This window comes from Camelus dromedarius, chromosome 6 (genome assembly GCF_036321535.1).
Source record: "Camelus dromedarius isolate mCamDro1 chromosome 6, mCamDro1.pat, whole genome shotgun sequence".
Taxonomy (NCBI): Eukaryota; Metazoa; Chordata; class Mammalia; order Artiodactyla; family Camelidae; genus Camelus; species Camelus dromedarius.
The window spans coordinates 39106339-39121228 of NC_087441.1; the positions used below are offsets into that span (position 1 = coordinate 39106339).

Below are 14890 nucleotides of genomic sequence, written 5' to 3' on the forward strand. Positions count from 1 at the left end.
AGTAAGGAATGAAGAGCGCTACATTCTGTTACAAAATGAGCCACAGAACATAGCTGAGTGAATAAAAGCATATTGGAGAAAAACGTATGTAATGTATACTATTGTTTCCAATTAAGGGAGGGGATATGTAAATGTACTTTTTATATTAAAAATAATGGAAGAATAAACCCCAAAAAAGGAGGGTAGGAAATATGTTGGAGGGGACAGTGATAGAAACTAAATCTTCTGAATATATCCTGTTTTACATATTTGACTTTAGAACAGTATGTCTTAAATAATTATAAAAACATTAAATTAGTTTTTAAAAGACAGTCAACTTTTGAAAAGCAAGATTAAACAAACATGTGTCAGCTTGGTGCATGGAGAATAACTATTTCAAGTGATTTTAAAATATCTCTAGTGGGATATACCTGACCTTTAAAAAGAAGTCCCCTCCCCTACCCTGAGAACAAACCCCTATTTTCAGTAAGTATATTGTTAACAATAACATGTGTATAGTTGAGACAACAGTCATATATACTGATATAGCAGTTTGGTCATTAAAAATACATTTTTCTTAATTCTGTCCACTGAAAAGGCCTCAATAGCAATGACCAAACCAGTAGTGATAGGTGCTTACAGCACACATCTTGATTTCTAAACACCGTTTCATTCAGAAACCAGGGCTCTGTGGAGAAATGGCTGATCCCAGATCTGGGGTAGGAAATATAAAAGATGATCCTGAAACATCTGGCTGTCTTAGAAAATAAAGGCGCTAGTAAAACTATAAGGCTATGTCCAGAGGATAAGAATAAGAGAAGCAATATTCTATTGGAAGGTCTAAAATTCAAGAAGGAATGAATGAAAAAGAAAAAAAAAAGTAAGAACTGTTAAGTCAAAATAAACATTGGCTATAAATTCTAAAAATATCTAAATTTGGGGTCAGAAAAAATAGCATGTAAGTTGTAAAGGAGTAAGATTTTTGCATTCATTGAGAGGAAAGTAAAGATATTGGTTAACTTAAGCTTTTGTTAGGTTAAATATGTATGTTAAAATTCTTAGGGTAACAAACATACGAAATTTCAAACAAGTAGAGATTTTTAAAAAACAGAAAGATAAATGAAATTAGTCAAAAGACAAAGGAAGGGAGGGAAAAGAGAGAATAGAAAAAATGAGAAATAAGACAAAATAACATGGTCGAAATGAATCCAAATACATCAGTAGTCAGAGTAAATAAACCAAACTCTGGTAAGTAAAGACAGCGTTGAAAATAAAATGATGAGGAAAAGATATAGCAGACAATTTTTAACCGAAATATTGCTATAGTGGCTATACTAACACCAGACAAAAAAACTTTAAGAGAAAATGAATTATAAAGAGGGTTACAACATATTGGTAAAAGAAAGATTCAGTTCATCAGATACCATTCTCTTGGTACAATGGTGTCCAGCTGCAAGATTGGTCTGTCCACCCTTAACAGCAATCTGGCACATTTGGGTTCAAGAGCTCCTGGATGCTGGACTTCATGGCCGATTTCTGCACTTGCATATGTTTTGTTCCCAACATCAGCTTTGGTCATCCTGTTGTCGAAATCCTCCACAAGCAGCTTGGCTTGGACATGCACATGAAATGTCCAGGCTGGACTAGGGTAAAGCAAATGCCTATCAAGAACCAATCAATATACCTTTAATCTGAAGGTTACTAAGAATCCAGGGCTTTGATTAAAGACATATGTGAGAACAAGATGAAGTTGACCTTGACATCAAACCAGAAACTACAGGTGAGCATTTGGCACCATGGGCTTAACAGGTGGAGGAAGCCTTGGTTATGACAGGGCAATCTGGACTTAGAAGGCAGAAATCCATGGAAGGTATGATGCCAAAGTTTCACCGATTGATGGTGGAGTGGGTACTGACACCGTCCGTAACTGTACAAAGTCGAGAGGTAACATGATTATGTCTGGCAGTGCCGTTATGAGTGAAGATACTGCATCTGTGACCATGTTAAAAACTGTTAGCTCAGAGGCTATTCAGAAACATTCTCTTGAACAGTGAAACCTCCAAAAGCTGAGTGTTTGCTCATGAACTCTTTTAACTGGAAAACAAGAATGTTGACTACCAAATCATATTGGAATTGAGGCAGTCCTGCTTTTCTGAGCAGTTATTTGTTCCAGTGACTAAAATCTGTTCTGAGAGGTTAGAAATTGATATGTATGTTTTAACTAAGTTTTTAGTGATGAAATTTAAAGATTAGTGTGATGAATACTCTGCTTTTGCTTGGTGACTTGATGAAGAGTGAATCAACGGCTTTGTTACTAATTTTATAAAAATTATGTCTTAATGACTTAAGAGAGGCATATTAGTCACTATTAGAAAATTATTTTTCCTGCTTTTCCAAGAAGACTGTTGTGTTTCAGATGTTTTCTAAAATCTAAGGAAGTTGTTTTTCCTGTTTTGGTGTCATTTGTGATTTGTCTATTAGCTTGATAATGATTAGAATGGAACATATGAAGAAGTAAACTTGGACCTGGCTGGGGTAGGATACCATATCTTTCGAAAACATCTGTTTCACTCTAATCTTACACTTCATGCATCAAAATTATTTTTTAAATGTATGAAGTCCAGGGTATTTCAGGTGGTCTGTAGTCTATTTTATAATATAAGCATAGATTTACCTGTCTACTGTGCTGGAGGGATAGGTTATTCAGTGATTTTTTTTTTTTTTCCCTTTCAGTAACACATCTACCATCCTTAAGGACATCAAACAATGCCATTGCCATAGTTAACAAAGGAAACATTAAAGTCTCTCTTTGGAAGCAATATACAATTGAATACTGACTCTGCCTTTTCTAGCCATTTGAGTGAAGCAAATCACTCAAAGTCTAAGCTATTTATTTATTTATAAACTAAATGTAATTATAACCACTTTGCAGGGTTGGGCTCCTCAGCTATTAAAAGAGATACCATATATGTAAAGCAGCCAGTGAATTTAAAAATTTATGTACGAGATTATAGCATCAGACATGACAGACAGATTTGAGTTCACTTGCTTGGACAACTTGTGCTTGACCAGCTTTTGTTTTCTTTTTCATTAAAGATAAATGTACAGTGAAAGTAAAGTAGTGCTTGCTTCGGCAGCACATATACTAAAATCCTACAAAATGGAGAAGATTATGGCCCCCGTGCAAGGGTGATATGCAGATTCCTGAAGCATTCCATATTTTTTCATCACAAGGAAATAAACTATTTTTTCTTTTTCTTTTTGTATCCTGAGATGACGGATGTTAATTAAACTTACCGTGGTAATCATTTCACAATATATGTAAGGCAAATCATTATGCCATACATCTTAAACTTATAAACACAAGTGACTAGCACTTGTCTATGGGTGAGAAATTAGTTACTTCTGTGGTTCAAGAAGAAAAGAAAAATATTTACCTTGCCTATTTCATAAACAGCATACAAGATTAATACATGAAGTAAATGTTCTTATTCTGAAATTGAGGCCACAGGGAGTAGGGGATTGAGAACAAGGCTTTTTTGTTGTTATTGTGAATCCTGTTTTCCCTTCAGTTACATCATTTTATTAACCAATCTATTCCATGTCACCTTTTTTTTTTAACATAGTAAATCCTAGACAAAAGGTTTCATACTCTTCCATTCCATCTGCCGTCTGTCTCTTTGGATGGTGGCCATACTTTGGTGCACCTGTACAAGGATTTCACCATGGAAACCCTGCTTGACCTTTCATTCTGATTATATTTTTCATCTGGACATAAGACTGCTGTAACTTCAGCCTTTAGGTCATTTCACCACAAACACTAAAAGGGAAAACATTTTCAAGTAAGTTTCAACTAATTTGTTTTATTTAAATTCACCTATCATGTAACCTGAAAAATATCAATTTTGTAATAATTATTTTTCTATTATTTTAGCACATAAATATACAGATTCTCATCTGAATGTGAAAAAATGATACACTAATCCTAAATTTTTATGTACAAAATAATGTAGTATCTAAACACATTTTGAAAATGCCAGAACTCCTAGGAAAAAATGAACAAACCTACCATCATCTTGGGAAATTTTAACACACCTCTCTTAAGACACCGACAAATTAAGCTAACTAGTAAAGATATTAAATATGTGAATAATACACATTCTTTTCTAGCATGCATGGAACATTTCACTAAAACTGAGCACATACTAGACTATAAAGCACATTTCATCAACTTTCAAACTACATGTAATTTCATCACAACTTAGAAATTAATGGTATTTTTTTAAATTTTAAAGATTTAAAAACACATTATTAAATGACTCTTTGGTCAAAGAGTAAATCATAATGGGAGTTTAAAAATGCTTAGAGCTGAATAAGAAAAAGTTATATATCAAAACTTGTGGAATGCAGCTAAAGTGGTATTTAAAAGTAAAATGTTACCATCACAAAATGTTTTTCTTAGAAAAGAAAGGTTTAAAATGAATGTGTTAAACATCTCTAAGAAATTAGAAAAAAATAAAATAAATCCAAAGGCAATAAAATACTGGAAATTATAAAATTAAGAGCAGAAATTAATGAAGTAAATGCAAACATAGAATGTAGAGGATCAGTATAACCAAATTTGGCAAGTTCATCAAGATAAAAAAAAGTGTAAGAAAACAATATTAGAAATGATAAAAGGGATGAAGCCAAAAGAACATTATAAATTGGTATGTCATCTTTTAGTTGGCCAAAGTGGAATCATAGAGACAAGATTCACTCTTCTGCTTGAAAAAACTAAAAAATCAGACAAAAATATGAACTGACAGTATCCAGACACTTGACATCAGGCACAGAACAGTCATCTATGAAATAGAGGAAATAAATTAGTTGGGCCGTATTGTTGCTCCGCTTTACTGCCTAGAAAGTTTCAAGAGGGCAGGGCGTAGAAGGGAAACTCGTGTGGAACCTAGAAGTCACTGAGTTGAGGAGAAAGAGTTGGGAGTCCAGGGAAGATACAACAACCAGAATTTACCCAGTATCAAGGTGATAGAGCTGCACAGATAGCTCGAGATCTTCAGCTGAGTATTGATGATCACACATGACTACGTCTCCAGACCGTGAAAAGAACCCCCTGAGAGAAGGAGGAGAAACAAATTTTGGAGCTCACACATAGACAAGAATAGTTTGAATCCCACCAAAGTGGAAACCCTTCTATTTGACAGAGTAGCAGAGCACTAAGAATGGTACCACTTCAGCAGTGAAATAAAGGCTGTTCTGTGCCTGCCTTACAAAGTTTAAAAGTGAGTCTTTATGCAAAGGTCAAATTGTCTTCCAAGTAACTTAATTTATCCCATAACAAAGCATATATATATATACACATACATACACTCGTATATATATGAAATCCAGTATGTAGTAGCCAACAAAGTAAAATTCACAATGTCTGATATCCAATAAAAAATTACTAGACATGCAAAAAATGCACACCAATGTAAAATACAAACCATAATAAGGGAAAAATCAATAAAAAGAAAGACCAAGAAAGGACACAGATAGAATTAGCAGACAAGGATAATATAACATCTATAATTATATTCCTACAGTAGAGGAAACCTTGAGCATGATGAGAAGAAACATGGAAGATATAAAACAGACCCAAATAGAACTTCTAGAAATAATCAAAGTCTCATATGAAAAATACACTAATGAAATTAAGAGCAGATTAGATACAACAGAATACAAGATTAGTGAACTTGAAGACAAAGCAATGAAAACTACAAAATGAAACACACAGAGAAAAACAACTGAAAAAGAAATGAACAAAGCATCAGTAAGCTGTATGACTATTTTGAACAGCCTAATATAAGTGGAACTGGAAATTTAAAAAATATTTGAAGAAATAATGGTTGAAATGTTTTCAAATTTGGAGAAAACTATAAACTCACAAACCCAAGAATCTCAGCCAAATGCAAGAAGAAACACACAAAAAAGCACAAGGCACGTCTTAACCAAATTGTCTAAAAATCAATGACAAAAATTTTTTTTAAAGCAACCAGAGAAAAAGTTAGCAGTACATATAAAGGAAAGCAGAAAAGAATAACAGAAAATTTCTTGTCAGAAAAAAGGCAAGTAAGAAAACAGTGGAGCAACATCTTGAGAGAACAAAATGTATTTAGAATTCTATACCCAATAAAAATGTATTTCAAAAGTGAAGGTAAAGATTTATGTAGGCTTGTATACAAAAGCTAACAGAATTGCTCACTAGCAAACTTACAACACAAAAATATAAAAGTCCTTCACGTAGAAGGAAAATGATACCAGACTGAAATCTAGATTTATACAAAGAACTGCAGAACACTAGAAATGGTAACTACGTGGGCAAATATTTAAAAAAACTTTGTTTGTTTAAACCTTTTAAAACTGGCTATTTAAAGCAAAATTTCAAAAATGTATTGTGGAGTTTATAACATGTAGAAGTAAATATCTGACAATAGCACAAAGGCAGAGAGGGAGAAAATGAAAGTATACTGTATTAAGCTTCTTATACCAGTGTTGAATGAATACAAAAAAAATGCCATATAGGTAAATTTATAATTCCTAACAGCCATGGTAAAAAGTCAAAATAATAAGTGAAATTAATTTTCATAGAGTATTTTGCTTAATCCACTATGTCCAAAATATTATTTTAGCAAGTAATCATATAAAAATTATTAATAAAGTATTTTATTTTTTTCTTTTTAAATCTTTAAAACTTGGTGTTTTGGAAATACTTAGTCTATATTTAGATTTCATAAAATTTATAGCAAAAAAACAAGGTTCACAGACTCAAGTTCCAAATATAGTTAAGTTTTCCAATAGCTGAGTAAAGCTGTCAGTTTAAAACTTTAACTTAATGAGAATAATATTAAAAGTTCAGTTTCTCAGTGATACTAGCCACATTTCAAGTGCTCAAAGGGAAAGTACAGTGCTATATGTGATATGCTTTTATATTATTTGAGAGTAGAGTAAGTTTAAAATGCCTATTTTTATAGCCCTAACACAACCAATAAAAACCAAAAACAAAGCATTATATATCACCAACAAAGGAGATAAAGTGGAATCAAAAAATAGTTAATCCAAAACTAGTCAGAAAAAGATGAAAAAGAAGACAAAAATGGGACAAATGGAACAAATAGCAAGATGGTAGATCTAAACTCAATTCAATAATCACAGTAATTTTTAATGATTTAAATACTCCAATTAAAATGCAAAGATTGTCAGAATAAAAAAGCAAGACCCATATGTTGCCTACAAGAAGACTGCTTTATAAAGAAGCAAGTAATCAAAAGTAAAAGGCTGGAAAAGATATATCACGCTAACACAAATCGAAAGTAAACAGAAGTTGCTATATTAATATCAGACAAAGTAGATTTCAGAGCAAAGAATATTACCAAAGATAAAGAGGGCCATTTGATAAAGAGGTAAATTCATGATAGCCAGATGGTGGAAACAACTCAAATGTCCATCAAACAATGAATGGATAAATAAAATGTATTATATCCATGCAGTGAAATATTATTCAGTAATAAAAAGGAAATGGAATACTACAACATGGATGAACAATGAAAATATTACACTAAATGAAAAAAGCCAGTTCCAAAATATAATGGTGTATAGTTGACTGTGGTGCTAGTTACACATCTCTATGCATATAGAAACTACTGAACTGTACACTTGAAGTGGGTGAACTATATGGTACATATGTGAATTATATCTAAATAAAACTGCTTTTTAAAAAAGAAAGTAGCATGTCCTTGATACCTGAAAGGTCAGTATAAAAATTTTAACATGTAGGCCAAGTTCATATATTAACATATGCACCAAGAATCCTCGAGGAAAAATATTACACTCGCAAACCAAACACAGCAACGTGTAAAAAGTATACACATCATGACCATGTTGGGTGTATCAGTCAGGGTCCAGCCAAAAGACAAAAACAACAGTTATTTGAACAGGGAGAGTTTAATGTAGAAAGATTACTTATAAAGGATTAGCTACTAAGAGTTAAAGAGGAGTCTGATGAGTAACAGGAATAGCAGATGTAGGGAACAGCCATTACCTCTGAGGCAAAGTAGTACCCAAGAAGGAAGAGGACTCCCTTCTCCAAGGCTAAGATTCAGACCCCTTGGTGTGTAGCATCAACTGGATGGCAGAAGAGTTTTTTGAAGTGCCCCAGGCTGAGGCTGGCAAGCAGAAAACTTCCTCTGAGGTGCCAACAAACCTTACCAGGAAGTTGCTGACAGGAAGGCTAGAGGAACTCCCTAGAAAGTTGCTTACAAGGTGCTGTTTAACTTCACTGTGACGTTGCCCCCTGAGGTGTCCTTGAGGCTCTCTGGAAGCCTTCTGGGGCACCAGTGAGACTTCCTGGGAAGCCACCTACTGGGTGCTTATGCAGCTTGCTAGGAAACCAGGTTAGTCACTTTGTCAGATAATGCTACAAACAAAATCTTATTGGTTTTAGAAAGGGGATGGAATTTTAATCAGTAAAGGCATCTATTTTTGCTCTGCTAGAAATACAAACATAAACAAGAACAAATGAAACAGACACACTTAGATATATGCAATTGTAAAATAGTATTTTATTATTTTTAATATAGTGCTGTAACATTTCATAATATTGCATACTACTCAAATGTTGGTTTATTTATGCAAGAGTATCTTCCCCTCATCCCATTTCTCAGTCAGAATTTAAAGATGCATTATCCTTTTACAGCCCTATCACACTGGCTCCTAATATGTCACATTTCATAAAACAATAATGCTATGAACTAAAATGAGTAAAGATTAACAACAAATACTTTGATTCCACAGTTTCACAAAGCAGCCAGTAGACTGAATTTACAACAGCAACAAAAATCCACTAAGACTTTGCATTATAATTACTTTTTCCATAATGCTCCTTCTTAAGAGAAGAAAAAATATGAAGGCAAAGGTAATGCTTTGTCCAACAAAAGTCCTTTATCCAACAAATCAACCTTCATCTGCAAATAGATTTTACGGTTACCAAATGGTATGTTATTTCTGTGCCAGCAGATTTTACTTTTGTTTTTGTTTTTTGCTTTCTTGTTCTAGAGCTACCAGTAAGTGAACAAAATGACACTAAAAATTAAGTTCTAGGAACACCTTTCAAAATAAAACTTATAGTAAAAAAAACCCAGGTCACTGAGTCAAGTACTTACAAATATAAAACAAGTAAGTATAATTGCATAGATTAACTAGTAAAAATTCAAATTCAGACAAAAATAAAACACCAAATTTAATTAAATAAATGTAAAGGACTCTTTCAAGTATTTTCTTGATTTCTGCATTAATGTTGCATGCGTTGCCCTTCACAACATGTTTTAATTTTTTCTTTTTTTTTTGGCACAGTTTCTCTCGGATTTAAATATAGTAAATCTTAGGAAAGCAAGTTAAAAAAAATTTTTTTCTACAAGGGTCAGTGAAGATTAATGAAAATACATTTTGGAGCATTTTATATAGTACATCTGAAAAGAGTAGTCATATTAAAAAAAATTTTTTTTACAAAGTATTTGCTAGTTCAGTAAACTCATCACCATACCAATAGCTGGTCCCAACTATTACATATTGCCCCTTGCATTCAAATCTAATCACATTAATTACCCAAGTAACAGATTCAATGAATTAAATATAATTTTGTATTTAAATGCTTAAAATATGTTCATATTCTGTATTCAGAGATAGAATGCTTGCTTGGTTTACTGACAAAAATTTAAAAATCCTCCCCTCAAAGTTCATTCTATTATTTTTCCTTCTATAAGAACTATTTTCTTTGAAAGACTTGGCTTAGAGATTTATTAATGTGACTACAGGGTCCTCAAAATAAAAGCAGGCACAGCTGGTCAGTTTATGAATTATGCTGCATTATCAAGTTCAATTGATTAGAAAGACTGGAATACCCTGTCACCTGATACTTAGAACAATCTGCATCACAAAAAAGTGTTTATCTGATAAATTCACCATCAACTTGGTAATCTTTAATATAACTACCCTGTTCTTTTGAATATACATAATGCAAAAGAAACACTTTTTATCCTGAACTTTGTAACTTCTACTATAATAAAAAGGGCACAGATACAATCCTCTACTTAACAATATAAAAGAGGTTTGGCAGATACAGTCAGCATTATGGACACCATTTAAACCTGTATTCCGTAGCTGTAGGTTTTAAGTGTCTTGCCAAAAGCTTTGTTTCATGACATATAATTTACAAAGTGTCATACTATTTAAAAGTACTCCTATATACATTTTCTTCTTGAAACATGCCTCTGATTTCCAGCAGAAACATTATAAATGCTATCATAAATGAAATCCTTCTTTACAGAATAGACTATGAATCATATCAAAAATGCTTTTAGTTCCCATCTTAAAACAGCAGTAAACTAATTTTTAAATAAATATTGCAGATATATAAATGGAAATGTAAATAGACTCATAAATGAAAAGACAGTTCAACAGTACCATATCTGCTTAGAAAACTAACTAGTATGTGAGAATAACACACACATGTGTATCTATAAATAAATATATATAATTTTTCTATTGAAACTTTTTTTTTAAGTTTCACAGTATGAAGAGGTTTTTGCTGTTAATACATAAACACATTCATTATATTGACCAATCTGATACAAATGTAATCTAATACACTGGTTCATAACAAGCAGCAGTATGACCTTCTGAGTATTACCAAAGCGGAGGGGGGGGGGGGAATCCTAATACAGATTTCAACCAATTAAAGAATCCTTAGCAATTTTCATTATTATCATCCTTTAGTGTCCAAACATTAAGTGCATTTGATAAAATTTAACACATAACAACGTGATTTCTTCAGGACAGTTTTGCCATTCAAGTACCTAAGTTCATTATTACACAGAAAGTGAAATTTCAATTACTGCTCTGAAAAATCAGAGAAAGAATTACAGTGTTATTTTTGCTAAGCAGCACTACTTTAGATTCATGATGGCATTTCTATCATGATGCTCTTTAAAATGAGCAGTGAAAAAATAATAAAACACTATTTAAAAAATGGTAGCATATTTGGTCAAAATACAAAATATACTAATATAATAATAGCATTTATATGTTAAAAACAAATATTTAAATGTTGTGTGATCATTTTAATGTGTTCAATATGAAGAACAGCTTCTATCTTCACAATTGCCACATTTTAATTGATTATCAGTACAATGTTTCTTCTGTTTTATACATAACTTTTACAAGTTTTCTGTTGTAATTATTTTTGCAAATGTATAACCTACAGCACAGTGATTTATAATTTAAAGTAATAGATATTTTCACCTTCTAATTTAGCTTTTACTCTATTTCATGTTTCTGAAGCTTTTTGTTTTGTTTTTGCTTCGAGAGGTAGATTTAGTAGAGATTGGGCAAGTCAAAATACAGTTATCAACAGCTGTAATGCTAATGTGCAGTTTCCACAAATGCTAGAAAAATTCAGAACCATTATGTAATACTTCAGCAAAGTTCTCCTTTTTAGGCCTAAGCTATTAAATAATTTCATAATGAGTTTAATTGTTCACAAAAAGATACAAAAAATAGATAAAACAATGAAAGACAAATACAGGCACACCAAAATAAAACCAAAACTATAACAAAAGGTTGTATCTGAATGGAAACTTTTGTTTTGCTTTTTAAAAGTGCATCAACTTCTTTCTTTTTTGTTCTATATAAAAAACACATCAAATATTCTTACTGACATTGCAACAAAGGGGAAATATCTGAAGCTACACTTTTTAGCCATTAATTTTTGCTCTTACCAAGTTAAAGTTGAAATCCTTCCATTGGTGCTTCCTGCTGCTGAAATACAAACTGTTGCTGGTTTTCATCCACCTGAGGTACAATGCTGGGGTCATCATCTTCTACACCAAAGTAATGTTCAATCAGATCAAAAGCCTTTTGGTAAATTTCCTGATTTTCATGGCTTTGCAGAAATTCAATTTTATCCAGACCTATTATACACAGCATAAATTTAAAAACAAAATTTTTACTCAAATTTAAACATATATTCAAATCAAAATAATGAACTGATAGCATTCATCAGCCCCCTGACAATCGGACTGCTATTTTTATCTAATTTTTGCACATACTGATAGCCAACACTTACGCCTTATACTTCCAGAATGAGATTATGGGTGATATGGGCTGAGAGTATGGGCTGTGGAGTAGGAAGATCATAGATGCTACCTCTCTTTTGTGTGATTTTGCCCAAATAAGTTTGGTTCCTCTGTACTATAGTTTCTGAATTTTAAAATGACAGATTTAGATTATGTAACTCCACAAGTTGTTTCCAGAGTAACTGTGCTAAGTAAAAAGCACAAAAAGGGAAAGCAACAAAACAAAAACAAACAAAAAAGTAAAACATGAGCAAACTAACACACAAGTTGTCTCACAGAATGAGCCAGAGGGTATCGATATGGAATAAGTGAATACTATTTACAAATCCAGTAAGTACAGCTTGTAAGTGAAACTGAAAAAGTCCATTTGATGGCATAAGGAGAAACTACAGCATTCTATTTTATTGCTTACAAGAAAAAAAATCTACATATAAATCTGAGTGATGCTAAAAATCTTTTTCATTTAATTACAGCTAAACCTCTTCAATTATATTATTTCAGATAGAATGAAGAAGCAAAGTAGTCGTATCTATACCCAATCACAGAATAAAGCCCAAACCCCAGTATAACTTGAGGTCAAAAATAATGACTGTAGTAAGAAAATATTCTTTAATCAGTGATTAATATCTTATATTTATATGATGTCTTAACCAGTGACATTATATAATTTGAAATAAAGGCAAAGTGATCTCCCAGGTTTGGTTGAAGAACCACAAATAAAAGTGTGAATCCACTATACAATACAATAGGACTTAAAACAGAAAGTGCATATAAAATGGAAATATACTAAGAGGAAAACTTAGATTCATCCCTTATCCTAATATAAGTTCCATGCGAGTTAAATGTTTTAAAAATTCAATTAGAAAAATTTAGCCAATAAAAAAAAAATCTTCATCTAATCTCTGTGGGGACAATGACTCTGCAAACTTTGAAGGAACAGAAGATTAGATTGAATCATTTATTAATTATAAATAAACATGGTTTATTTTATTAAAATAAAAAGGTAAAAAGCCATATTAAATGAAAAAATTAATTCAAATTTTTACAAAAAAGAGACAAATTGGTAACTGGACAAAGACCAGTAAACAAACAAGTGAGATGAGGAAATACACTAACATATGGAAAATATATGCTACTTTCTACATGAAATAAAAGCACCAAGTTGCTTTTATGTTTTATTTCATGTAGAAATAGAAATAAAACATAAAAGAAACATGACAGTACCGTGTTACATTGGCTCAATCAGCAAAATCAACAAAACAAGAGGCTGTCAGTGACACTGCCAAGTAACATGCCTTTAGAAAGTAAAGTGAGAAAACCTATAAAAAACTTAAAAAGAAGTTTGTGCCTAAGACTCAACAATAACATTCCAGAAAATTTATCCCCAAATATTAATTCAACAGAAGAAAAATACTACATTCAGAAAGATGTCATTTTGGCATATGTAAAGTGGTAAACAAATTGGAAACTAACTAATAGTCAACTACAACAGTATGGCTAAAACCACACTTAAAATGGATAGAACAGCATGCAGCATTGTCTGTTTATAACATTACATCACTATTACAAATCCAGAAATTATGTACAAATGTAAAATTTCTCCAAAATGTTAAAATAGAACACAAAGCTATACATGCACTGGAAGTATATCAATGCAAAGTATTTGTGCATAAAGGCAATGTAAAAAAAGATGGCAAATAATGAAAAGAAATTGTTAGGATAACATGATTAAGGGTAACTTTAAAAAAAAACTCAACCATATTATACTGCTGTTACACAAAATATTTTTTATAGAACTGGAGGGGAAAATGCCTATGGTAGATAATTAAGTACTGAGTAACTCTCAACAAAGTGGGTATACACCATAATAAAGAACATATATGACAAGCCCATAGGTAAACATCAGACTCAACAGTGGAAAGCTGAAAGCTTTCCCTCAAAGATCAGTAATAAGACAAGATTGCCCACTCTCATTTTTATTCAACATAATAATAGAAGTCCTAGCCAGAGCAATTAGGCAATAAGAAAAATAAGTTGTCCATTTCAGAAAAGAAATAGAACTGTCACCATTTGCAGATGGCATGATACTATACATAAAAAATCCTAGACTCCAACAAAAAACTCTTATAACTAATCAATGAATTCAGTGAAGTCACAGGATACAAAAGCAATATACAAAAATCTGTTGCAGTTCTATATACTAATAAACTATCAGAAAGAGAAAAAAAGAAAACAACCCCATTTATAATTGCATCATAAAGAATAAAATGCCCTGGAATACACCTAACCAAGGAGGTTCATGAAAGACCTAAACAATGAAAACTATGATGAAACAAATTGAAGAAGACACAAATAAATATATTCTGTGCTCATGGATTAGAAGAATTAATATTGTTACAATGTTCATACTACCCAAAGCAATCTACAGATCCAATAAAATCCCTATCAAAATTCCAACGGCATTTTTCACAGAAATAGAAGAAATGATTTTAAAATTTGTATGGAACCACAAAAGACCCCAAACAGCCAAAGAAATCTTGAGAAAGAAGAACAAAGCTGGAGGCATCACGCTCCCTGATTACAAACATATTACAAAGCTATAATAATCAAGAGTATGGTATTGGCATATAAACAGATCAGTGGAATGGAACAGGGAGCCCAGAAATAAATCCACACATATGTGATTAATTAATTTATGATAAGCCAAGAATATACAATGGGAAAGGACAATCTTTTCAACA

The 14890-nt window shown here is 32.0% G+C and overlaps 1 protein-coding gene, 1 non-coding gene and 1 pseudogene across 3 annotated transcripts in view; 2 read left to right on the forward strand and 1 right to left on the reverse strand.

Annotated features, from left to right (window-relative positions):
- The first annotated feature begins 190 nt into the window (after window positions 1–190).
- LOC116154391 (ribulose-phosphate 3-epimerase-like) lies at window positions 191–2428 on the forward strand (annotated as a pseudogene).
- A 672-nt stretch (window positions 2429–3100) lies between these two features.
- Window positions 3101–3203, forward strand: LOC116154533 (U6 spliceosomal RNA). The gene has a single exon (XR_004138508.1). It is a non-coding gene; the product is annotated as a U6 spliceosomal RNA (small nuclear RNA).
- A 5356-nt stretch (window positions 3204–8559) lies between these two features.
- Window positions 8560–14890, reverse strand: part of KPNA5 (karyopherin subunit alpha 5) — a 34992-nt gene continuing 28661 nt past the window's right edge. For both annotated transcript variants that reach the window (XM_064486747.1, XM_064486748.1), the window contains one exon: window positions 8560–11984. In XM_064486747.1, the coding sequence (XP_064342817.1) occupies window positions 11797–11984 (188 nt within the window). In that variant the 3' untranslated portion in view covers window positions 8560–11796. The remainder of the gene's footprint in view (window positions 11985–14890) is intronic.